This window comes from Ovis aries, chromosome 1 (genome assembly GCF_016772045.2).
Source record: "Ovis aries strain OAR_USU_Benz2616 breed Rambouillet chromosome 1, ARS-UI_Ramb_v3.0, whole genome shotgun sequence".
Lineage (NCBI taxonomy): Eukaryota > Metazoa > Chordata > Mammalia > Artiodactyla > Bovidae > Ovis > Ovis aries.
Genome location: NC_056054.1, coordinates 3,418,695 through 3,445,496, shown reverse-complemented (window position 1 = coordinate 3,445,496; position 26,802 = coordinate 3,418,695). Strand labels below are relative to the sequence as shown.

The 26,802-nt window shown below is 46.3% G+C and overlaps 1 protein-coding gene across 50 annotated transcripts in view; it reads left to right on the top strand.

Moving 5' to 3' along the window:
- The window catches only part of LRRFIP1 (LRR binding FLII interacting protein 1), a 159,357-nt gene that overhangs the window by 127,913 nt on the left and 4,642 nt on the right, over nt 1–26,802 (top strand). For 21 of the 50 annotated variants that reach the window (XM_042244573.2, XM_042244538.2, XM_042244567.2 and 18 more), the window contains 9 exons: nt 1,801–1,836; nt 2,273–2,398; nt 3,889–3,960; nt 5,641–5,811; nt 9,489–9,581; nt 10,514–10,606; nt 11,780–11,872; nt 13,390–13,531; nt 15,757–18,678. In XM_042244573.2, coding sequence (XP_042100507.1) covers nt 1,801–1,836; nt 2,273–2,398; nt 3,889–3,960; nt 5,641–5,811; nt 9,489–9,581; nt 10,514–10,606; nt 11,780–11,872; nt 13,390–13,531; nt 15,757–17,435 — 2,505 coding nt within the window. In that variant the 3' untranslated portion in view covers nt 17,436–18,678. Of the gene's footprint in view, nt 1–1,800; nt 1,837–2,272; nt 2,399–3,888; nt 3,961–5,640; nt 5,812–9,488; nt 9,582–10,513; nt 10,607–11,779; nt 11,873–13,389; nt 13,532–15,756; nt 18,679–23,847; nt 23,898–25,991; nt 26,110–26,802 lie in introns of those variants that run through there. The other 29 variants (XM_060399092.1, XM_060399079.1, XM_042244631.1 and 26 more) reach the window with 8 other exon arrangements.

Sequence of the window (26,802 nt, the reverse complement as noted above, 5' to 3'; positions counted from 1 at the left end):
CTTGCTTGCCTGTTCATTTTTTTAGGGGCGGTCAGAGGTGCCCTGCCCCACCAAGCCTCCCTGGGCACCTCCTCCTCCGCGCGACACCGGCTGCCACCTGGTGGCAACTCGAGGGGCTGCAGTGGCAGCACACTAGTCCAGTCACTTGTGACCCCATGGACTGCATGCCTCACGCCAGGCCTCCCTGTCCTGCACCATCTCCCGGAGCTTGCTCAGACTCGTGTCCATCGAGTCAGTGATGCCATCCAGCCATCTCATCCTCTGTCACCCCCTTCTCCTCCTGCCTTCAATCTTTCCCAGCATCAGGGTCTTTTCTAATGAATTGGCTCTTCATATTCAGGTGGCCAAAGTATTGGAGCTTCAGCTTCAGCGTCAGTCCTTCCAGTGAAGATTCAGGGTTGATTTCCTTTAGGCTGGACTGGCTGGATCTCCTTGCAGTCCAAGATACTCTCAAGGCTTTTCTCCAACACCACGGTTCAAAAGCATCAATTCTTCAGTGCTCAGCCTTGCTATGGTCCAACTCTCACATCTGTACATGACTCCTGGAAAAAATCAGCACCGCTTTTCTCTCTTTAGTTGATGTACAGTTGATTTACATTGTTGTGTTAATTTCTGCTGAGCAACAGTGATTCAGTTATATATGCATATTTTTTTTTCAGATTCTTTTTCCTTGTTATTATAAGGTGCTGATATAGGTCCCTGTGCTACACAGTAGATACTTGTTATCCATTTTGTATATAGTAGTGTGTGTGTGTATGTTAATCCCAACCTCCAATTTATTCCTACCCACCACATTTCCCTTTTGGTAACTATAAGCTTGTTTTCTTATTTTTTAAAAAATTTTATTGAAGTGTAGTTGATTTACACTGTTGTGTTAATTTCTGCTGTACAGAAAAGTGATTGTTTTATATATGTATTATATATATATATATATATATTCTTTTTCATGTTCTTTTCCAAAACTATTGAATGCAGTTTAGTTCTCTACAGTAGGGGCTTCCCAGCTGGCTCACTGGGAAAGAACCTGCCTGCCAATGCAGGAGACACAGGAGATGTGGGTTCAATCTCTAGGTTGAGAAGGTCCCCTAGAGGAGGAAATGGCAAAGCACTCCAGTATTCTTGCCTGGAAAATTCCAAGGACAGAGGAGCCTGGTAGACTATAGTCTATAAAGTTGCAAAGAGTAGGACATGACTCAGTTACTCATGAGCGGTGGAAAAATTACAGCCATTGTCTCCACTGCTTTCTCTTGCTTGGAGGCCAAGGTTCAGTTCAGTTCAGTCCAGTCGCTCAGTCATGTCTGACTCTGCGACCCCATGAATCGCAGCACACCAGGCCTCCCTGGCCATCACCAGCTCCCAGAGTTCAAGGTTAGTGACAGGCAAAAGCAAAGCCCTGCGTGGTTGCGCCTTCCAGCCCCTGGAGCCCTGGTTATACCCTCACGTTCTGGTCGCAGGTACTGTGGTGGGTGAACGAGGCTGGTGCCGTCCGGTCTACACTCGGTTCTGCACGCAGTGTGGGAAAGCCTGTCGAATCAATCTGTTCAGATTCAGATCATTCACAAACCACCTTCCTGTGGAAGCTGTGAAAGTTGAAACACCACACAGCGGACCTCAGCCAGGCACTGTGAGCTGTCCACAGGCCACCCGTGTGGCACCAAGAGTGTCCGCGAGTCCCACAGCACCTAGTGTTTGAATCACAAAAGAAGCCAGTGCTTTATCTTCGTATTCTCTTTCCCCGTAAATCCAGATTCTCCGTTTAGTGTGTTTCCATATTTAACATGCGTCCATTTTCTCCTCCAGGTTGAAGAGAGACCGGAAAAAGACTTCACTGAAAAGGTAGAGAATTTCTGTAGAGCTTTCTATGATGTCCTGTAGAAACCAGAGGGCCCCCAAATTTATACGTGAAACTGACCAGGAAATATATTGCTTGATCTTGAGTAAAGAATTTCACCACGGAGTGAAGTGGACTAGTGAGTGACTCCCCAACCAGCATTACCACCTTTGGGGGTCACTTCCCAGTGTGTGTTTAAATCTTGCAGAACAGTGAAGGAATTCAATCATGGGCCCAGGCGTGGAGCTCACAGTTAATCCAGACAAACCTCTAGCATTCATGAGGCCCCTTGAGATGAGGCCCCTCTCTTTGTGGCTCGCCATAAACTCAGCAAAGATTTTCCAATTTGGAGATTGACTGCAAGTAAAGGAACCATCCTGGTAGACTGAGAAGCTGTTCTGGTTTTTGCTGAAATCCCATTTGCTCTTTGCCACGTCGCAGGGGTCTCGTAGCCTGCCCGGCCTGTCTGCAGCCACGCTGGCCTCCCTGGGTGGGACTTCCTCTCGGAGGGGCAGTGGGGACACCTCCATCTCCATTGACACCGAGGCTTCCATCCGGGAGATCAAGGTAAGGCTCTCTGCTTAACACGTGAGCCAGAGAAACCATTTGTGGAAAGCAGTCTTGAAGTAAAACAAGAGCGAGTTTGTAAATTCCCAGCTCTTTCTTCTCGGTTAGGTCTTCCCTGGCTCTCCTAAGCTCCGTGTTCCAGTAACAGCAGGGTCCAGCCCAGTTCTGGTGTCCTGCAGGGACACCCTGAATTTCCTGCCCCAGCGGTGCTCACCTGCACTGGGATTCCTCAGCTCCCCGGGTACAGCTGAGCAGGAGCCGTACCACGCTGCCCAGAGGCGCTCAGCCCCCTCTGCACGCAGGGCAGGCGCAGACACTCCCGTCTTCAGCGCTGGAACATGCTGGTCACAGAGTCCTCATCACTCCCAGGGGCCCCACCCTGCCCTTGGAGCACCCGCGCCCTCTGCCTGCAACACGCCCTCCCTCCCCCACTGTAACTGGCTTCCAGTCGACCCTGGCACGGCATTTTAGCGATTTTTTTCCTGCTCCCACTGGAATGTGTACACTGTTCTCTGTTACATCTCAAAACGGAGCGTGTGACAGAGAAATGGCTTCTGCTTGTCAGAGCACCTGGGGAAGCCCCATCTGGACAGGAGGCCGGGCCGAGGGAAGGCTGAGCCACCAGACCTCGTGTCCCCCAGAGAGAGAGCCAAGGCCAGCGAGGTGCTTCCAGGTCAGGCTTGGCCTCGTTTATGGACACGCTCTCTAGTAATGAAAGCTGGCTGCGAGAGAACCAGCCACCCCTGCTGCTGTCTGAACTGCGGGGTGTCATTTGCCAGGGAGCCCAGAGCATCGAGGCCGGCGGGGGACCAGCTTCCCTGCAGACCCCTTCCATCTCCCCTGCTTTCTAGAAGTTTCCGATCGCTCTTCCTGAAATGTCCCCACCCCCGAACCACCCCTCCTGGGCTCCTGCAGGCTGGGGCGTCCTTCCCTGCCCTGAGGCAGCGTTTGCTGCAGTCACACTCTGTCTCTGTGCTTGGCTCGAGCCTCATCCCCTTGATCAACAAGGATTTACTGAGATTCCAGCTCATACCGGACACCAACCCCCAGGAATGTGGGGGTGGACCAGGCAGGAAGGCAGAGACCTAGCGCTCCATAAGGATTGGGGCAAGGCTTTGCTGGTTTCCGTCTTCAGTATCTTGCTCTGTATGTAGCACAGAGTAGATCTCAAAAGAGCTTGAATGAACTGTTAAATGTGAGCAAATTAATTTGTTGCATTCTCAGAAGCTCATTTGCCTGTTTTATAAAGTTGCATCAAAATATATGAAGACATCTACGTCTGATAAAGTTGCATAACATATGAGACACATGGAAATTTTCATCTTTGTAGTATTGAAATTCATCTTATTTTTCTTTTAATACTTAAAAAGATGAAGAGAAGATTGCTGCTAAGACTACCCAACTAAGGGAGCTGCCTCTCCTCTGTGGTCTCTGTCCTTTTTTTTTTTTTCCCCTTTGACATCATTTGCCTTTTTTGCCATTTCCCCCAGGAACTCAATGAGTTAAAGGACCAGATTCAGGATGTAGAAGGCAAATACATGCAGGGATTGAAAGAGATGAAGGTACCAGCTTACAGAAGCATGGGCTTATGGAATTAATCCAACTTAACTGTAAAAACCCTCCAGAAAGCCTTCAGATTGCGTGCTTGCTCTAAAGGGGCTCCAGACTGCAGACCTCAAGGTGGCGGCAGTGCTGGAAGCCTGGGTGTGTGTGTTCCTCGTTTACCCAAAAGCAGCTTTTAAGCCAAGACCTGAAAATCGTAACTCACTAGAAAAACTTACTAACTCGTTTTCCTGATGCACGTCCTTTACTCACTGTCCTCCCACCCGAGTTAAAACCACCTTCTCATTTCCCACACAAATTATTTGCATCCTGAGCCATTTTACTAATGGAAGCAATGTCTGAATATGTATCATCTTGAATTTGTTTGAGCAAATACCGGGTACTTTTAGAAGGTGGAGTTACTGTGTTGTGCCAACAGGAAATTGAGTTGCCAGGCTCCCTGAAGGTGAGGTAGGGAGTCAGGGGCTGTTCTCTGACTTCACTGGGCAGTGAGAGAGGGTAAATCTGTGCCTTCCTTTTCAACGCCCAGGAAAGTACCCCTGAGACAGTCTGAGTTCAGTATCCCAGGGGGGCCAAACCACATGACTTATCACTTGCTTGTTTGTGACCTCTCTGTGTGTGTGTGTACTAAGTTGCTTCAGTTATGTCCAACTCTTTGTGACCCCGTGGATTGTAGCATGCCAGGCTCCTCTGTCAACAGGATTCTGCAGGCAAGAATACTAGAGTGGGTTGCCAGGCCCTCCTCCAGGGGATCTTCCCGACCCAGGGATCGAACCCACATCTCAGTATGTCTCCTGTGTTGCAGGCGGGCTGTTTACCACTAGCATCCCCTGGGGAGCCCTGTGACCTCTCTGTAGGGTGGGATTAAGATTCTGGCTTTCAGCTCCGGGTGGGGCTGAGAGGGGAGCCAGGGAAGCAGCCCAGGGATCATAGGCCCCACCCAGAGGTGCCCACCCTTCTGCAGCTCTGGGTCCTTTGCTGCCCTCTGTTCTCCTGGGGTCGCTTTCCCCTGATCTGTGTTCCGGGACCCACACACTGCTATACCCTGTGGCCTGCCCTGCCAGGGTGTGAGCGTGTTTATTTTGGAGGCTCTTTCCTTCATTGTCGTTTCAAAGGAACGGCGTTTGCCTTTCCAGGACCTGCCCAGGGAGGCCTGAGGAGCTTGTTGAGTTTTCCTCTGCGTTGCAGATGTGAAATTGCCCTTAAGCCTCTCCTGGTTCCTCAGTCGCCATGGGGACAGTGGGTAGCTGGTGGCAGGGGTTCTCTCGCCCCTCCCACCTCACACTGGCGCTGTCCCAGGTGCTGATCACATGTCTGGAGTGGTCACGTCAGGCGCCTGTTGAATAGCCCAGCCCAGTTCAGAACCCACAGCTGGACTCTGCTGCCTCTGTGACCAGCGCCCTTTCCACCTGGGGTCCCCCTCGTCCTAAGGACTGTAAATTACTTTCATCTCCAGACACAGTTAATAACTAATTTTCCAAGCCTCGAGAATTTGAGCAAATTAAAAGGAGGACTTTCTGGGCAATCAAAACTTGCTGTGTTTCTTCTTCTGATTCATTTGCTCTAAGAAGTAAAATGTAAATTTAGAGCTGAGTTTTTGGGGTGTTGCTAAAAATGCTGAACTGATCCGTGTTTTTATTTTCTTTCTACAATTTCAAAACCTGACCTGGTTTCTGCAGGACTCACTAGCAGAAGTTGAGGAGAAATATAAGAAGGCTATGGTTTCCAACGCTCAGCTAGACAATGAGAAGACGAACTTCATGTACCAGGTCGACACGCTAAAGGACATGCTGCTGGAGCTGGAAGAGCAGCTGGCCGAGTCCAGGCGGCAGTACGAGGAGAAGAGCAAAGTACGTGCCCCCCGTGCAGGGAAGAGTGACTGTGTGTGTGTAAATGGCGTGTGTGAGGGGGGGAGCGTACACATAAGTGATACACGCAAGGATGGGAGGATGTATATGTGTGTCCATGTATATGTATAGCGAAAGTCACTCAGTCGTGTCCGACTCTTTGCGACCCCATGGACTATATACAGTCCCCGGAATTCTCCAGGCCGGAATACTGGAGTGGGTGCCTTTCCCTTCTCCAATACATATGTATACACACACACATAAATATAAGGCTTTCTGAGTGGCTCAATGGTAAAGAATCTGCCTGCAATGCAGGAGATGGGAGTTTGATCCCTGGATCAGGAAGATGCCCTGGAGAAGGGAATGAATGGCAGCCCACTCCAGGACTCTTGCCTGCGAAATCCCAGGGACAGAGGAGCCTGGTGGGCTACAGTCCATGGGGTCACAAGGAGTTGGACATGACTTAGCAACTAAACAACAGCAAGAATATATATACATATATTTGGTATATATAAGGATGGTAGAATATATATAAATGATATATGTGAGGATAGAGTATATGTGTAAATGGTCTATGTAAGAATGGGAGAATATATATACACACACATATATATATATATGGTGTATGTAATTATGGTAGAATATATGCATATCGGACACGACTGAGCGACTGAACTGAACTGAACTGATGGTATTAATATATATAAGGATGGGAGAATATATATATGATATATGTAAGAATTGGAGAATATATATATATGGTATATTTAAGAATCAAAAGATATATGTGTGTACATATATATATTTGATATATAGTATGAATCTACATACATATTTTATATATGTATTTATACATGTTTATGTATATATTTGTATGTATATAGTTTTCTAAAAAGCAGTCATTCTCTACTTGCCCTGGAAGCCCAAACATCTAAGAATAAGAATACCATGCTTTTTGCTGAGGTACTTGATATATTGATATGCAAAATTTCTATATGTAAACTAGAAACAATTTTACTAGGAGGACACTTGTGTTTTTTGCATGTAAGGTAAAATCATAACCGTGGAAAAACCTGCCTCCAAAAGACCCAGAATGCTTGAATGAGGCATAATTAGATGCTTCAAGATTTTCCTGTTAATATTTATTTCTGGATTTTTATTTTGTTATCTCAACACCAGAGAGAAATAGTTGCAAGTATCAAGGATTTTAGGGAAATTATATTCACTAATTTTCTGCTGATTGGAAGAAAAAACACAGGTACTCCATTTAAGAATTAAACACCTTCCTCAATCTCAAAAAAGAGGAGAATCTTATTTGGGCTTTCATTAAGAGGCACTGGAGTTAATGAGTTAATTTATGACATCAACAAAAGGCATAAGCATGTGTGGAAATTAACGGCAACAGGTTTGACTTGGTAAAGGCCAAACTTAATTGTTCTTTGTGAGACAGAGAACACGAATACTTGTTTTTCATATTTTAAGGAATTAGTTTTCTTCTCAAATCCTAGAGTATTGACCAGCCTCTAAGAGTTGCTGAGATAAATAGAAAATCTAGTTTGTGAGTGTCATCATCTTTTTTTCTAACTGGTTATATCCTCTGAAGGGCTTCCCCAGCGGCTCAGCTATAAAGAATCCACCTGCCAATGCGGGAGATATGGGTTCAATCCCTCGGTCGGGAAGCTCCCCTGCAGAAAGAAATGGCAACCCACTCCAGTACTCTTGCCTGGAAAATCCTGTGGACAGAGGAGCCTGGTGGGCTACAGTCCAGAGGGTTGCAAAAGCTTCAGACCTGACTTAGCGACAAAATGACAACAAAAATATCCTCTAAATCCCGGAATTAAACCCAAGGTGCCGTTAACAACTCCAAGGCCTCTTTATTTCACTGCTGTGGTTGAGTTAGAAGCTGAAGAAGAATTTCGTCTATGAAGTCCCTGATAACTGCATGCTGAAATGAAGGAGAAGCTTTCCATGAGGCCTGATGTCATGAGAGCTTCCTTTGAAACTGATTGACAGTTTAGGGATGGAGAGCATATTCTGAACCCCACTCAGGCGGACGAGTACTTAACACATTCCAAATACTCCTAGCATGCCCTCACTTAGGCATCAGGAAGTAGACCAAGAGACCCCAAATCTAATTCCAGAGAAGTGGAGTAACCCTGGAACATTGCTCCAAAGTGGGGATCACAAACCAAGCAAAACCCAACAGACAGGTCCTTGGTTTGGAGGGTCCAGTCAGCCCCGAACTCCAGAAAATGAGTGTGCTCAGGATGCCACAGTGAGCTAAGGTCCAGTCCCTTCTAGAATAGCCAGGTAAACACATCTAGGGAAGGTGTCCCCTGCTGTCCCTGAAATCCTGGGAAACACCATGGACAGAGGAGACTGCCAGGTCCATAGGGCTGCGAGAGTTGGACACGCAGCTGGTTGGGTACCAGACCATCATCAGGGACTGCGCTGCTGTACTGGGCTGAGCAGAAGACACAAGAGCCGTAGTGCCTGGGTGTGGGGGTGCGTTTCGTACAGGCGAGAGTCGCACTGGGGGAGTGGCTTTGTGTTGACAAGTGCTTTATGTCCCCTTGCCCCTATTTTGTCTCTAGGGTACAGAGCTGGGTATCTATTGTTAGTGAGATAAACTTGCTAAAGTAGACTACATTTACCCCCTTTTTATCCCAAAGAGTATTCACTGGCATATTTCAAAATCAGGGATAATTTTATTATCTGTTGTTGTTTAGTCAAACGATAAGTTGTGTTAGACTCTTTAGTGACCCCATGGACTGCAGCACGCCAGGCTTCTCTGTCCTTCACAATCTCCCAGAGTTTGCTCAAACTCCTGTCCATTGCATCTGTGATGCCATCCAACCATCTCATCCTCTGTCACCTTCTTCTCCTCCTGCCTTCAGTCTTTCTCAGCATCAGGGTCTTTTCCATCAGAGTCTTTTTGGCTCTTTGCCTCAGGGGGCCAAAGTATTGGAGCTTCAGCTTTAGCATCCAATACTCGGGGTTTATTCCCTTTAGGATTGACTAAGGGACTCCTTAGTCAATGGGTTTGATCTCCTTTCAGCCAAGGGACCCTCAAGAGTCTTCTCCAGCACCATAATTTGAAAGCATCAGTTCTTTGGCGCTCAGCTTTCTTTATGGTCCACCTCTCACATTCGTAAGTGACCACTGGAGAAACCAGAGCTTTGATTTTTGGGACTTTGTTGGCAAAGTGATGCCTCTGCTTTTTAATATGTTGTCTAGGTTTATCATAGCTTTTCTTCCAAGGAACAAGCATTCTTTTAATTTGTTGGCTGCAGTCACCATCTGCACTGATTTTTATTTTTATCATCAGCCTTTTACAAATTTAATTGTCAGTCTTTTGCAATGGTGCCTCCTCCAGGTCTTCAGCCCAGACAACCCTGTGGACTTCAGCAGACACCCTGGAGAGGGACCCCTTCCAGGGCACTGCTTACCTTAAAGAAATCAGGAGACACTGTCAGTTGCATCAGCTCCTCAGGTTAATTTTATAGTAAATCATAGGGGTGTCTCCTAGAAAATCCAGAGAAATGGGCTCCTGTCGTTAAAAAAGCCTTGAAAACTGTGTTGACATAGTAGCAGGTGAAGGTCAATCATAAGAATGTGAACTAGGGGGACAGGAAAATGTGAGTCCACTGCAGCTTGAATGTTCCTCTCTTCTTTTACAGGAATTTGAAAGGGAAAAGCATGCCCACAGTATACTCCAGTTTCAGTTTGCTGAAGTGAAAGAGGCCCTGAAGCAAAGAGAAGAAATGCTTGAGGTGAGTAACTTTTCCTTTTTTTCTTTTCTTTCCTTCCTTTTTTTTTTTTTTTTTAAACTTGGGAGCATTTTGGTGGTTTACTACTGAAGTTAATCAGTTTTCTTGGACAGTTTTCTTGACTTCAGGTGAATTTTCTATGCCCATATAAGGAGGCAGCTGCTTTCATTAGAGCAGATTCTCTTTCGTTGGTGGTTTTGGGTTTGTTCGGGGATGTGTGGCAGAGAGAATAATGGCCCCCTAAGGTGTCCGCGTCCTAATCCCTGGAACTGTAAGTCACAGCAAAGAGGACTTTGGAGATGTGATTGAGGACCGTGCGATGGGAGTCGATCCTGTGTTGTCCGGATGGGCCCAGTGTGATGCTGGGAGACCTTATAAGAGGGAAGCAGAGTCAAAGGCAGATTAGGAGACGTGACCACGGGGTTGGAGGTCAGAGCCATGTGAGGGAGGGGCCACAGGCCAAACTGTGGGCACCCTAGGAGCTGAAAGGAAGCGGGGAATAGATTCTGTCCCCGCCCTGCCCCATCCCTGGTCTCCAGAAAAGACCCCAGGCCTGCCCACACCTTGAGGGCACTGCAAGACTTCTGAACTTCCGAGCCCTAGAGCTGTAAGAAAATGAATCTGTGTTGTTCTAAGCCACTGGATGTGTGGTTATTTGTTGTAGTGACAATAGGAAATTAATCCAGGCTTGATATTTTTTTTTTTTATCTTTTTAACTTGATTAGAACTTTCACACCTGTCAGTGAGGATTTCACTCCAGGTTTTCTTCCTGCACTGGGAGCTGGGGAGCATCGTGAGAACAAACTCAGGACCAGCGAGCAGGCCTGGCGCAGGGCTCGCTGGGGTGCGTGCTGGCTGCGGGGCTGTCCGCGCCGCAGAGTGCCTCCCTGTCTAACCCTGTGTCTGCTTTCTTTCTGTCTGTCCCTATTCTTCAGGAAATCCGACAGCTACAGCAGAAACAGGCGAGTTGTATCAGGGAGATTTCTGATCTTCAGGAAACAATAGAATGGAAAGACAGAAAAATAGGGGTAGGACCCCCAAGCCTTTGGCATCTGTGCAAGTGGGCAGTTTGCCCAGCAAACTGAGCGCTCTCAGATTCTTTGGTTTCCCAAAAAGGCTTGTTTGAGTTTGCATGCGACCCCCAACGTGACACGAAATGAATAAAAGAGAGACTGCACGAACTCACCCAAATGGACGTTAACTCCAAATTGGAAGCTGACTTCCAGCCGGGGAGATTCTCGTTTTGTTGACACTCTGGGCCTCCGGCCTGCCTATGAGCAGCCAGATGCACGAGGTCAGAGGGGTGAGGAAGTGCACCTGGCGGGCCCACGTGGGGCTCAGACCTCTTGGGACGCCCTGTCGGTGTCGCCTGGGCTCCTTCTCAAAGGGCTTTGAGGAAGCTGCAAGGCAGCAGGGATGGTGCCCCTCGAAGCCCCACCTCGGGTCTCCCCGGGGAGGTGTCACCGTCTCCCTCCCCAAGGAAAGAGGCAGTCCATCTGCCTCTTTTCAGCAGTGCTGGGTGGGCAGAGAGGAGCCCACTTAGTTAAGGGACGGTTGTGCTCTGTGATGCCAGACAGCTTCCAGACCATAGCAACTCACACCTCGCGGCTCTGACAACCATCTCTAGCCGTTAGAGCAGAGCTCGGCACTTTTCCGTCGTGAAGCTGCGCCTTGCCTTCACTCTGATACGCTCACCGACACTTACTGAGGACTTTGTGTGCATGTCTGTGTGTGCGCTGTGCTTGCTTCAGGACCACGCTATGCTTATCTGTGACAGCAGACACCGAGAATCAACATACAAAAATAGTCACATTGCTATTAAATAAAACAGTTGTCCCTGAGGCTTCATAAGCACGTCTCCATTTACCCCTCCCTGAAATGGGTGCGTTGCTTCTGTTACTTCTCTGACGATGCTGTGAAGCCACAGACTGAGCCAGGAGAGGATGTGAAAAAGAGAGCATCCTTCAAAATACTGATGTCCTTCAGGGAAGCATGCACAGCGACATTTCTTGGCATAAACTACGTGAAAAGCTTCACGCTCGCACTGTGCTTGTGTCTCTAAGCATGGTCTGTGGAATGTCTTGCCGATGTCAGCGTTTTCCTTAGTGTTCATAGAAGCCTCCCTCCTAGTCCTGCTTCTGAGGTCATCTGCTCACCTGTGCCTATCTATCTTCTCTCTCTCTGCTCCGCTACACACTCAGGCGTTAGAGAGACAGAAAGAGTTCTTTGATTCCGTAAGGAGTGAACGAGACGATCTTAGAGAAGAAGTAGTCACGCTGAAAGAGGAATTAAAGGTATGAAGCCAAAGTATGGTTTAAAAAGAAAAAAAAAGGCAACAGCAGCAGCTCCAAGATTCTCAAGAATGAGTGTGTGTGGACAGTGGTGTTCATTAATTTTATGATGTTGATTTTTGTTCCGTTAGTAAAATCAAATCGTGGGTTGACTGACTCCAGAGAGACAAGTGAAGTCTGTACATCCTGTGGGGGCATGCCCATTGCCTGTCAATGTTTACAAGCATATCTGATCTTGAAAGCAATTCTGATTTCCAAGAATTTCTTTTGATAAGCTGTCTAAGTTTTTTCTCAAACTCATTAGTAAATTCTCCACAACATTACTCCAAGTTAGAGTTAGCTCTTTGTTCCATATAAATACACATATCAAGGCTGGACCGTAAGGACCTTTCTAGCTGAACAGTGTACAGGTGTCACTAGTCAGACTGGGAGATCTCATGGACTGTTGGAAGCTTTACATCCTGTCTGGGCCACGTATAGGGTCTTCCGGTGGCTGGATGCTGAGTGAAATAAACCAATAGGCAGCAGTGGGGTCAGAGCTCTGGGTGGACTCTCGGCACCATAGGAGGCAGTATTGAGTCTAGGGGTTGTAGTCACGGACTGGCTCCTGCGTTGCCAACAGAAACATCAGTGTCAGCTACTTAAAATCAAAGGTCAAGGCCAGAACTGTAAGCCAGCAGGGTCAGAGCTCAGAGTCACAGAGCTCCTCCTCACCAGGGTGTGCATACACATGGAGGGTTGGGGAATTCCTCCAAAGCAGAAGAGAAAGTGCTATAGATGGCAGGAGGGCAGGAGGGAGAGGGTGGTTCAGGGTGAAGTGGGTATCCTGGCATTGTGAAGTGCAGCTGAGTTTAAAGTGCTTTGCTATGTGAAAGAAAGTGTGAGAGTGAAAGTCACTCAGTCGTGTCTGACTCTTTGTGACTCATGGACGATACAGTCCGTGGAATTCTCCAGAATACTGGAGTGGTAGCCTTTCCCTTCTCCAGGGGGTCTTCCCAACCCAGGTCTCCCACATTGCAGGCAGATTCTTTACCAGCTGAGCCACCAGGGAAGCTACGAAGTGAGCATAAATTGTATTTCTTTGGAAGACAGCAGACATTCCAGCCAAGGTTCACCGCTCCTTTCAAAACACGTACATATATCTTTCTTTACCTCTGTGCCTCCTTTTAAAGAACACAACCGGGGTTCTAGAGGTCAAGACCCTTTTATGGCGATGTGCTTCACGTTCCACTTTCTGGCCACCTGCAGTTAAAAAGGGATGTTGGCTGAAAGCATTTTGTCACCAGCCCATTAAGACATGGATGGGAACATGTAAGAAAGAAGGGCCCTTGGAGGAAGACTTCCCAGACCTGTGTGTGTTGATGGAATATTTCCAGGGGTGGAGCCTAGCAATTCTCTATTTCTGTAGCATTTTCCTCTGCTTAGGGAAAAGTGAGGTTTCCTACAATTACTATTTATAAAATAAAGTTTAACCATGTATCACTTAGTGAGTATTACGATGAGCCTGTTTTTATTCCCAGAAACATGGAATAATACTAAATTCAGAAATAGCTACCAACGGAGAGACGCCAGACACTCTGAACAGCATTGCCTCGCAAGGTTCCACAAAAATGACGAAGGAAGAGCTGAGCGCCCTCAAGGCGACGGGGGACGGGGCCCTCGGTAAGTTCGTGCTTCCCTCTGACCCTTCCGCCTTCCGGTCAGCCCTGGTCCACCTCCGTGCACTGGTGGAGCTGACGCGGTCACCACTGATCAATTAACCGTCACCCAGCATGCCCTGCATTCTGTCCTTCACGGGAACCTCCTCACCACCCAGTGCTGCCACCCACGCGTGCTGTCTGGCGTGTACTTCTGTTCATTGCTCACCACCAAAGGCTCAAGAATATGTTTCTTTTGCTTCTCAAAGCTACCAGTGAGACTGTGAATACACGGAAAATAATCTCAAAATTCAGTGACAGTGTTGACATTTCTATTAGGTTCTCCTTGGTTATGTGCCAAATATGGCGTTGTGACTTACTCTGTTACAGAATTGTCAAAAGAGCAGATAGCAGTGGCTGTACAGTGAGTTAGTTGACCATGTCTGCAAGCCGATGCTGCAAGGCCTGCGCACCATTAAGCGTTTGGAGAGCCTGAGGTGCCTGTGGACAGTATAGATGGACAGGGAGCCCTGGGTGGTGGGGAGGTGGACAGGGAGCCCTGGGGTGTGAGTGTGGTCGGTGCGGACGGCTTTCCTTATAAACAAGAGTCTGAGTATGTCTGCCCGTTTGTCAGAGGTGATGTTCCTTTGTATGTCCTGTTTTTACTTCTGAAAGAGTCTAAACTGAGGACCCAATAGGTAGTAGGAATGTGTAATACAGTTTGCAGATATCTGGAAAGATTCACCAGTTAGTATTTGTCATAATACCTGGCTTTGGTCAGCATCTGATGGACAGCCTGAAATTGTAGCTGGCAAATAAGGTCTCCCTTGCAACCGGTGATCAGTTGCGTTTCAGCTTCTCACGGTGAGGCTGGGACAAGGTCAGGGACCAGGGCTTTCATTTCCATTTGGAAGGTTCTCCATGGAAGTGGAGAAAACTATAGGCCCAGCTTCCCAGGTCTGCCTTTCCAGAAGGTGCTTAATTATCTGATGGCTATTCAAGAATCACCACTCTTTTCAGTGTGTTGAAGTTACTGAAAGAAAGTAAACTGATGAAAGAAAAAAAAAAAAAGAAAGTAAACTGATGAATGTCCATCCTCCCTTTACGTTCCTACCTGAGCAGCTAGGATTCATCCTGCTGCTCTTATACATTTTATAAATCCTTGATAACTGCTGTGTAACAAACACTTAAAGAACTAGAAACATCTATTTTGTGTATCCACATAGTTTTGCATCGTATATCCCTGTTAGTAAAGAATTGTGGGAACTCCCAAATATGTAACATTTATTTTTCATTTGTATGTGTAATATTTAATTAATATAAAATGTACATTATAAAACAGACACAATGCTAGAGATTTTTAAGGGGTGAAGCAAAGGTGACTGTAAATGGAATCCTGCTTGTCTGTCCACTTTCCCTGGAGACTGCTGGTCCTAAGTCACCAAGCTGTGACTTTCAGTGAGGTGGCAGCTCCTACACTGGGGTATTGTTTGTGTTGGGAACCCAAAAGGTAATTCTTCATTTCAAAGCAGTAACAGATTCTTTCATTCCTGAGTCTTTAATTGATGAATGGTTTATGTGTGACTAAGTGGTCTCTTGATTGGAGGCGTTGGCTCCCGCCCCCCAGGAAAGGAGCAGAGATGTGGGAGGCACAGCCTGCTTCCCCAGGAAGACAGGGATGAGGGGCGGAGGTGGAGTTCTCTTTACCTCCACGAGCTGTTTCCAAAGTGGCTCCCTGGAGATGGACCTCCAGGCTGAGTTTCTTCAGGTGAACTGAATGTTTCTTTTAGAAACGATCTGAAGGCTGCTCTTAGAGCTGGGTGATGTGCAGTGCAGTTCAACAGCTGGAAGAGTAGGCGTGGTCCCCTTGTGCATCCAGAAAGGAGAACAGGGACCACAGACCTTGAGTCATTCTGAAACCCCTCATCTTGGACAGCTGGGCTGTCTGATCCGGAGCGCTTCCTTGTCTGTTAAAAGTTCCCCTTCGAGAGTCCGTTCACCCCACATGGCACCAGCAGCCCCTCTGGCCCCTGATGTGGCGGCAGTGGCCTCCGCTGATCCAGCGTTTGCTCACGCGATGGCTGTTTTGCCGCCCAGACCTGGCAAAGGCTTCTGTCCGCGTGCTTCTCTGATGGCTCTCTCTCTAGGAGCGGGGTTGGCTGGGAAAGAGAACATGTGTTTACGCTGTAATTTGTGTTGTATGGTCAACCACATCATGGGGTCCCTTCAATTTTCTCAATGGTCTTTTAGGAAGAGCCAATGAAGTGGAGGTGAAAAATGAAATGGTGGAGCGTGAGGGGAAAAGAGCAGTCTTGCAGAGCACTGAGCAAAGACAGCACAAGGAGGACCCGGGAGAGAGCTGTGCGGACCCAGAGGCGTCACATCCTGGTGACAGTGCCGAGGACCAGAGCGCCTCTGCGGACGGAGCCCCCTCCCCGGGAACATTAGTCAGTTCCGAGAGTGAGGGAGAGGCTCAAAGCCGAATTCTAGAAGCCGCTTCCTTTCCTGCAGACACCCCGCAGGTTGAGTCAAGTGAGGTCATAGACCGCGAACCAGTTGGTGAAATCCCAGATCCTGGGATCGGGCAGGGCAGTGGTAATGCTTTGGATATCGAAAACCAAAGGGAAGAATCTGCTAAGGAACAGGAAAAAGGAAAACAGGAAGATTTGGAGGCCAACTTGGAAGAGATGAGCACAAAACCATGTCAGGAGTCTGCTCCTCCGCAGATATCGGAGGCTGGAAGGGAGGGCAGTGCAGACCCTAGCAAGCAGAGTGGGAGCCCCACAAAGGCTGAGCCCGAGGCAGGGCTCACTGGGCTGGGGGCGCAGGGGGGCACTGCAGCCTCAAGTCCTCTAAGCAGTACTGATGACCCAGGGAGTCACCATGAAAAATGCCTGGTAGACGCCCTGGAGGGGTCAGACCCCAGCGCAGGGCAGGATGTAGAGAAAGAACTTGCCAACCAGGAGGTGGCTGAGCCCAGGGAGGCCCCAGTTCAGAGCACAGAGGCAGGTGGGGAGAACAAGGAGGAGGAGGAGGATGAAGGAAGGAACTTAAGGGAGGAGAAACCAATTGAACCAGAGGTCCAAACCAGCCCTCGTTCTCCAGAAGCCGAAAGCAGTCCCCAGGAGGTGACGGACCCGAGGGTGGAAGATGCTGAAAGTGAGCCCCTGGATGTGAAAGACCCCAACGAGGAGAATGACCAACGGGGAGAGGCACCGGATTCGTCGCAGAAGAAGACGAAGAACAAGAAAAAGAAAAACAAGAAGAAAAAATCGCCGGCGCCTGTAGAGATCAAAGATGTTCAGAATGAGTTAACATTTCAGAACCCAGGTTTAAGTGAAGTAAAAGAAGAGCAGGAGAAAGACACTGATGAAAAACCGGTTGTAGATGCCCAGAACGAGGTCACTGAGAACCCAAACCAGAACAGTGTAGCAGAGAGCAGTGAAAACAGTGATGGTCCAGAAAATCCTAAAGTTGAATTGGATGGAAATCTTGACCAAGACGATGCTGCTGTGAACACTAAGGCTGGTGGAGACACATTGGATTTTGAAGATAATATAATTCAGTCGCCAGGCACCAGTAATAAAGAATTAGACGAAGGTGCTGTAATAGGTGAGGCTGAGGAAGATGCCAGTGCTCCCAGCAGTCCTCCAGGTCCAGAGAATATAGAGGTGCCCAGCAGCGCCCCACTGGAAGATGGAAGTCCCACGAAGGACATTAACGATGCCTCTCAAACAGAAAGTGCAGAAGGGCACGTGACGTCAGAGAATCTAGGTCAGACAGTCAGAGAGTTTTCAGACAGCATTGATCTAGAGAACGATGGCCTGGCAGCAGCAGACGAGGTGGGGGACTTTAATTCAGAAAGCAAGGAAGAGAAGACAGGTGGGACCGGGAAGGGCAGAAACAAAGAGGACTGCACCATGTCGTAGGTCCGGGCAGGGTCCTGGGGAGGGGCCAGGACTGCACAGCAAGTCAGCTGGGAGAGACTCGGAGAATGTTCTAGACTGGTGTAGATCCACCGAATGACAATCAGCCACCAGGTTATCCACCCCTTCAAGCTATATAGACTGTTACCTGTAGATTTCTATTTCATCATTAAAATGATCACCCTGATGAGGACTCTTTGTTATCAGAGCAAGTTCTAACAGGGAGCATTCCAGAAGTGTCAGACAGAGATGTATACTGTTCTGTTTCTGCTTAAAATCAAAATCCAAACATTTAGCTTTTGCCTTAAGCTGATGTGAATGTGCATATTCTTGACCAAATGTATCAGCATCTAACTGAAAGGACCAAATAGTATCCTGAGATTTCCACATTATAATTTAAGTGGTCTCGTTTAAACATATGTGCGTTCATATTTGATTTTGATATGTATAATATAACCTGTATGCTATTTTATTTAAAAAAAAACATAAACAGCAAAGCAGTGTATAGGTCACTGAGACATGAGATTTGCACCTTAGGAAAATAATTTATCACATGAGGGATAACAAATAGCTTACTTGCCTTTACCTCGTACAAGTATCTTATATTGGACCAATACTTTTCGATTTCATTCTTGAGGATACCTGAATTTATTTTGTAGGAGATTTTGACTTTGTGCCAATTATGTACCAAAGTTATTTTATACGAAGACTTTTTTTGTTCTGGAAGAGATATATGTTGTAATTGCATTTCCTACTGCAGTATTTGGGCAGGGAGAATCATTTCTGAAATTTATTTTTTTAACCTTAAAATTAGTTCTCTTTGTATTTGTCTGATCATTATTCAGTAGAGCAACACAAAAGGACCCTTGTGCAAACTGCTGAGTAGAGTCTAACAGGATATTTTTAATAGTTGAATCACTTTGGGTATTTTGGTATAAATATTTTCATTTGTTGTTTTTCCATATATTCTTAGTGAAAATTTGTTGTTTTGATCCTCCTAAACAAAATATATATTTTCGATATGAAGAAACATTTAAAAATAATTGTAAAGGTAAATAAAAAACATTGTAAAATATTACAAAGGGATGTACAGTATGAATGCTGTGGACACTTTATGAGATCACATGACTTCGTATTGTTGTTACAAGGTATAACAGTGCAAAAAAGACCAAAACCCTCAACAAAACTTGAGGCAAACGGAAGTGTTACTATGTCATTGAAATAAAGACATTTTATAATTTTACAAGCCTGTGATTTCACTCTTGTGCTACTTGAATTCTGGTTGTGGCTACATACTGCTATCTTTAACCTACTTTTATCTACTTCTGGGTTGCTAATTCCCAGTCGGGGTTCCGTGGAGAACTCCTGCTTCATGGCCTTTGCCAGTAGTGAACAGCTCTGCTCCTGGCATCCAACCTGGAGCCGGTATTGGACCGTCCTTGAGCAAGATCTTTTCCTCAGAGCATCTCCTGTGATCTGTGGTTCTGATGAAGAGCTCAGTTGAGAAAAGTCTCCATCCCATGCTTAGGGGTGCCTACAGGTGCCAACATTTAGACTGTTTTGAAGAGGATGATGGGAATTTCAAATAAACACTGACTATTTCTGCATCCTCTCCTGAAGCAGGGGACAATGGGATGGACCAGTTCTGTCCACTTACGCCACGTGCATAGGAAACTAGGAGACCTTCTAGACCGTCGGGACCGAGGGCCGCCACAGACTTGCAAGTTGGTGTCTCTAACTTTAGCAAAGCTGTGCTCGGACTGGAATGCACTCTGTGAAGCAGCCCTCTTTCCTACCTTTTAAGGCCTCTGGGGAAGTGATTCAAGAGCTGAAGTCACTCCATGGTGAGCTCATAAAAGCCTTTTAAGGTCTTTCCTCTGCTTCTCGTATTATTCAACAGCACATTTAAGGGCACTGCAATACACTTCCCATCCCGCATCTGTCTCAACTGTTCACTCCTGCATTTAATCAGTGAACATGTAGCTTACCTCCTATATGGAAGGTGCTGGGAGCAAGCACATAGGACCAGCCTCTAGGGGTACAGGAGCTGAGAATTTGAAAGGGAGCAAAAGAGAAGACAAGGATTCTAAAGGGTCAAACGAGTCTTGATCATCTAAGAGCATGCATTATGAACATCAATGACTCTACTCCGAGGACGAGATGATGTTACAGCCCCACCCAGTAATTGATGCGAAGGCCCCTGAATTACCAAGAAATGGTTGCCTCTGGCATATTTGGTGTTGGAAGGCATGGGAGTAGTGAGTTGGCCCAAAAGTTCATTTGAGTTTTTCTATACCATCTTATGGAAAAACTGGAATGAACTTTTTGCCCAACCTAATATATAAGGCAATTTGGAAAGATCGCAATGTCAAACGAGTCACACTCAGAAAAGAATCCAAAGGTTACCCGCCAAACACATCCCCAGAGTAACCTGGACCGCTGAGGTTTCACTATAATGTGGACAGAGAAAAACATGGGTCACTGATTCTTTAAATCAAAAAGCTGGGATATTTTTCAGCCTCAAACCAGGATATAGCGGCTGTGTGTAAAATGTTAATCTTCCTTTCAAAGTATAAGTAAGTATAATTTTGAGTTTATTTTAAAAGAGAAAGGTACTGAGAATTTTGAATTGTAGGCTATTTTATCACATACAAAGGTTGGGAAGCAGTAAAATTTTTGAAAAGAGTGTTCAAGAATTACTTTCTGTAACACTTGAGTATTTCTAGTTAATGGAAAACCTAGTGACCTCAGCGTTTAAATTTCCACTGTCACTGGGACCCTGGACTGCTGCTTCTGGGGGTGTACATAGTTTAGGGTTCCTGTTTTCTGTTGATAGATTCCTTCCCCAGGAGACCCCTTTGTGCAACATGCCAGCATGACCGTCGAAACGAGATTCGAAACAACAGTAAGACTCATTCCAAGCGCTGGCTCCAAAAGGAAAGGAAGGGGTGTTTGTGAGTGTTACATTCGGAATACGTACTTACTCGGTGTGATCTTACATAGGGAAAACTATCAGGAGAAAAACCCCTTTCACCCTTTCTGCCCCTCTTATTTCAAAGACGTGTGTATTTTTTAAGACATGAAAGGCTTCCGCTGTTCAACTGAACTGAAACAGCGGCTGATGCAAGGAATCTGTACAGACCTCTTTGGCCCCGTACTGCTACTGCTGCTAAGTCACTTGAGTCGTGTCCGACTCTGTGTGACCCCATAGACTGCAGCCCACCAGGCTCCCCCGTCCCTGGGATTCTCCAGGCAAGAACACTGGAGTGGGTTGCCATTTCCTTCTCCAAGGCATGACAGTGAAAAGTGAAAGGGAAGTTGCTAAGCAGGAGAAAAGAAGAATTGCCATCAGCAGCCTGTCCTGTCCCAGTTCCCCCTTTTATAGGAAGGAGGGGTGATCCTGGCGTGGGAGGCTGGGCCCGGGCAAGACGGAAACTGACCACATGGATTAAGATCAAACTAAGTCAGTGCAAGAAGGAAGCAGAGAGAGGACCACACTCAGTGGATTTCTCGAGACCTGTCTTATGATCGTTATCTTCACAAATATGGGGGGAGATGACTTTTCCCTGAGGTTGGGCGGGGAGGCCTAAGGATGGGAGAAATTAACCTAAGGATGAAGATTATCCTCCTGAGTGTATATTATTATAAGTAAGCTATCTACCCTCTCTGTGCCTCACTGTACTGTCTGAAATCGGGGTTAGAACCTGCCTTTTAGAGTGGTGATGGGGATTAGATCCAAGTAACGCACGAAAGAGAGGAGTGGCTGTTGCTGGTGGTCGACCTTGCTGTAGCCCCGACAGACGCAGTCACAGCACTCGGGTCCCCCAGGGCAGGGCTGGGGGCCCAGTGCTTGCTTCCTGCCCCCTTGACTGTCTATAGGGTCTCGCCACTTTGTTCCTCATTTCACAGGTCTCTAAAGTTCACACCAGAAAGTGTGTTGGGATTTAATATATCGGGTGAGTGGGCCAAAAATCTCATTTGTGTACGGAAAACCCCAAGCGAACTTTTTGGCCAACCCAATATAAAAACCAGATCTTTTTTAAAAGGTAAACTGTTGACAGTGTTACTAAAAATAACTTTAATTTCCAGTTATTTTTAACTTCCTAATATAAAAGAACACTCTTGAGTCTTAGACTTTGTGACTTAATTTTCTTAAATGTTCATCGTTTGGGTGTCAGAGACTAGTGATGAGTAGGATTGCTTAGTGAGCATAAGTTTGAGACATTCTTGCTGAGTATCACAGTGATTACCAGTCAGGCCTCGCTATTCCCCTGATTTTTAAAGCTGTAAAAAAGCGGTACTCCTTTTCTTTGTTTATTGAAGTACAGTTGAGTTACAATATTATATTAATTCCAGATGTATAGCATATATAAAAACATAGTTCAGTATTTTATAGGTTGCACTTTATTTCCTGACCTATATAGTATATCCTTTTAGCCTTTTTATACTAGTATTTCATACCTCTTTTCTTCTCCGTCTTGCTCCTCTCCCTTCCCTCTCCCCAGTGGTAACCACCTGTGAGTCTGTTTCCATTTTGTTAAATTCACTCATCTGCAAGGTTCTTGCAGATCCCATATATGTGATAACACACACTGTTTGTCTTTCTCTGACTATAGTGCTCATTTTCTTTATATCAGACAATCTTGCTTCTTTCTCTTCTCCAGTTTCCTAAAACTATCTAATTTTAATCTTCTCCAATTCTGCTTTAAAATTTCCCACATTTCTCTCTCTTTATTTTTCATGTTTCCACTGTAAGACTAAAGGTCACATTACCCTTGTGTTTTTATTGCTAGCACTATTATTACATTTTAGCATTTTTTTACTTGCTATTTGAAAACTTCTAATAGAAAAAATAATAATAAAATTGTAAATGGACCCATGAGCCTCAAATCCCTTTCTGTTATATTCAGTGTCTCTTATGCCTATGGTTATTGTATATAGGAGTATTAAATATACAGGATAAAATGAAAAGTGATAGAGCCAGGTTTTTAATTTTTTTAATTTTTGTTTCAGTGTTGGGTGCATTTATGGAAAGGACAGAATAAAACATCTGTCAGAAGCAATTTGTATGTCAATTAAAATGGAACTCAGAAGGACGATAAATGTATCTTACACATAACATTTTCTGCTTTCATTTATTTCGTTGTTAATGCCTTTCAAAAGAGCAACTTAGGATGTTGGGAAAAGCAATTGAGAAAGCATATAATTTGGATTAAAATGAGGATAGATGACTTTGCAAGAATGAAAACAAAGGTGTGTCTTTTATGCATTATTTCCGTTTCACACATCTAATCAAAATCTGGACAGTGTGAGAGCACTGCCCCTTGGGAATAGGAGCCTCAGGCCAGGAGTCGGTCTGACTCGGACGGCCAGGTTTAGGCAAACAGTGAGCACAGTGGTCAGGGGTGCAGCCCGGGGCCTCAGGAAACCTGTTGGGCCGGGGTCCTCATCTGTAGAGGGGGAGTGTGGCAGCAACAGCCCCCATGGGGCTTCTGGGTGGTGGTGTGAGTCTCTGGGGCACACCACAGCACACACGGGCGCCCATCAGCATCACCTCATCCTGATGTTGCCTGGGAAACTGGGGTAGAATGTTGCCCCTAAAATTCTCCCCAGTCTTAGTTTCCCCTTCTGTACTCTGGAGACTGTATTCCTCGATGCCCCTTCACAGAGACGTTGGGGGAATTTCTGGGTGCTTCCGTTCAGCTCAGTCGCTCAGTTGAGTCCGACTCTTTGCAACTCCATGGACTGCAGCACGGCAGGCTTCCCTGTCCTCCACCATCTCCCAGAGCTTGCTCCAACTCTGGGTGCTTACGTACATGCAAACTTCTGTGTCTGGGGTGGGAGGAATGACAGAAACCTGAGCTATTGCTTCGTTCTTCCTCAAAAGAAGAGCAGCTCCTCACAAGTGAGTTAGCCGGTGTGTCATCAGCACACTTAGGGCCCGTAAACAACTCTGACGTGGGTGAGTCTTTGAGAGAAATGAAGAAGATACACACATCTGGGGTAGAAACTCAGAGAGTCAAGGCTAATGAAAATGCTGGTTATATCTGGTCATGACACTTGGTGTGTTTGTAATACCTTGCTAATGATGTTAAACCATGAAGCCTGTGAGATCTTGTGTTGCAGTGTGGTTTGCCCTTAGAGCTCTTGCATGCTAACCCAAAGTAGAAGATTAGCCTGCTTGCATGCAGCCGGATACTGCCCTACGAGACAAGCATGTGTGGGAGGTTGACGCGGCTCAGCCCTCCCTTGGCTGAATTCCTCCCCATCCTGTCTGTGGCCTCATTCACTGTGGTACGTGCGTAATACCATCATCAGTTTCACTAACCCCAGTGCTCATTTCTGCGGTTTAGCCATCTGCTGAAGGAGGCATTCACCGAGTCACCTAAACCTGTTATCTTTCTGATTTCTTTAGATATTAGGTTGAAAAAGCTTGTTGATGAACGGGAATGCTTATTGGAACAGGTAACAATCTTTTTTATTACTTTTCGAGTTCTGGAATGGGGCACCTGAAACTGGGACCCTTCCCACTCTAGCTTTTTGCTTCATCAGGAAACCCCTGATACATCATGCCTGAAGACAATCATTAAGCCAACCAGTGTTCTTAATGTTTTTATCCAAGTAAGACATCAGAAGTCATATCGGACTTAGAGAGGATGTCCCAGAGGTTCAAGGCCAAGTTCTGAATTTGGTACACGCTACATGAATTGCTGCTTAAATAAAAGATTTGGGTAGAAGACCTTGAATAAACATTGAGAGGCGAGGGTGTTCCTGAGACATTCCAACACCCTTCCTCATCTGCCTGCCCATAAAGGTCAGCTTTGGGGGCTTCCCTGGTGGTCCAGTGGTTAAGAATCCACCTTCTAATGCAAGGGGTGCACTATCAATCTCAGGTCAGGGAATTAAGGTCCCACATGCAAAAAAAAATTTTTTTTAAGTCAGTTTTGTAATCTCTCAGTGATCAGCACCCCTGTCCTGCAGATATATCTTGCTTATAGCTGATCCAACTTATTTTCACTGCTGTTTACCTACCTTGATCTCGTCTGCCTCAAGAAATCCTACACAGTTGTACGCTTTGGTCTTTTTCATAGTGGGATGGTGAAAGTCGCTCAGTTGTGTCTGACTCTTTGTGGCCCCATGGACTATACAGTCCATGGGATTCTCCAAGCCAGAATATTGGAGTGGGTAGCCTTCCTTTCTCCAGGGAATCTTCCCAACCCAGGGATCAAACCCAGGTCTCCCACATTCCAGACAGATTCTTTGTCAACTGAGCTACCAGGGAAGCCCTTTTTCATATGCAAGGTAGTATTATTAAGAAATTATTTCACAATCACTTTCTAAGGAAACTCGATTTTTCTCATTTTCCCTCGTAAGCCTCATCAAAGGTATCTGCCTCACTTTTTTCAAGTTTTGAAGATTTCTCTCAAAATTGGGTAAATCACTAAATGTGGTGAGAGGATTCTCTTGAAGTGTCTGTGATCTTCTGTAACCCTGTGTCCATGGTAACTCTGTACTTGCTTTCCAAAGCAGTGTGCACCGATGGTCTGTGTATCAATGTGGGTCTATTCTGCTCCTGTTAGGGGCAGTGGGGAGGACTTCCAACAAGTCCACAGAGATTGGAGGCTAACAGGACCAGGGCTGGGAGACTCCCCATTGCACAACAGAAGATTCTACACACACACAGCTGTTCATTGCAGTCCCAACTGCTATGTGTGTGTATCTCTCTCAGAGGGAAGAAAGCCATGTAGAGGCCAACCCCTTGCAGGTGGCAAACCTGCAACCTGATGGGGTTCTGTTGGGGACAGTGCTTCTGTGCCTGGAAGGCTCCTGGTGGCCTATGTGGCTTTCTAGTGAATAAAGCAAACATAATTGTATACAGATTTATGAACTTGTAGATAAACACTTCCCTGGTGGCTCAGCTGGTAAAGAATCTGCCTGCCAAAGCAGGAGATGCAGGTTTGATCCTTGCATTGGGAAGATCCTCTGGAGGAGGAAACGGCAGTCTGCTCCAGTGTTCTTGCCTGGGGAATCCCGTGGACAGAGGAGCCTGGTGGCTCCAGTCCAAAGTGTCACGGAGAGTCAGAGCATGACTGAGTGCATACGCATACACAGATGAACACTAAAACTATTCATGGAAAGATCTCCTGAACTCAGGAGGAGTTTCAGCCTTAGAGATGATTTTTCACCCAGAGTTACAAAATAATGCATGCCTCTCATACTGTAAATATAGTCTCATTTTCATCCCTTGTACTATTACTTTCGAAGAAGAGTGCTCGCTGGCGGAAGGTTTTTCTTTTATTTATTATTTGGGTTTGTTTCTTGACAAATCAAACAAGAGAGACTCCCCGTCTTCCCGGTGGGTTGTAGCATTTTACTGAATTTCTCTCCTGCTTCTTTACGTAACCCTTTACCTTAGAGAAATGCGAAATCATGGCAGGACAACATCAGACTGTGCGTGTGGGGCATGGGGTTTGACCTGACATGTTCCTTCCTTTCTGATAGGCTCTAGTCTCATTTAAAATAGAGAAATTAATGTCCTTTTTTGGTGGATGTTTTCAGATTAAGAAACTCAAGGGGCAGCTGGAAGAGAGACAGAAGAATATCAGATTAGACACTCTGCACCCGGAAGACGGTGTGTTACAAAATGGGACGGACGTGCACGTGATGGATCTACAGAGTAAATGTCAATCCTCGTGTGGAAGGAATCCCTTAGCCGTGTGTGGTTTCTATTGTACTAGTGCAGGTGGAGAAAACTGTTGTGGCAAGGAGTGGCCAGTGTTCCCCATGTCCCCCCAGAAGCCCTTGAGTTCAGAAGCAGAAAGCTGTTTCTTTGTGGGCAGGACAAGGGTGGTCAGTGGGCAGGACAAGCATGGCTCTGTCTGAGCCTAGGAAACAGAGCAGGTGCCCCAGAATGAGCACCAGGGTACCACCAGATGACTCGCGGCTAGAAACCACATTTGCTATGCTGGACAGTCTTCGGATTTGCTGACTGTATGGGGAAGTCAGAAGGTATTTTTCCATGTCAGTAAACTGAGTAGAAATGGCAGTCTGCTCCAGTATTCTTGCCTGGGAAATCCCATGGACAGAGGAGCCTGGTGGCTACAGTCCAAAGTGTTGCAAAGAGTCGGACGTGACTGAGTACACACACTCCCACAGATAAACACTGAAACTATTTATGGAAAAGTCTCCTGAACTCAAGAGGAACTTCAACCTTAGAGATAATTTTTCACCCAGAGTTACAAAATAATGCATGCCTGATACTGTAAATATATCAGTGAAGAGCTGACTCTTTGGAAAAGACCGTAGTGCTGGGAAAGATTGAGGGCAGGAGGAAAAGGTGTGACAGGATGAGATGGTTGGATAGCATCAT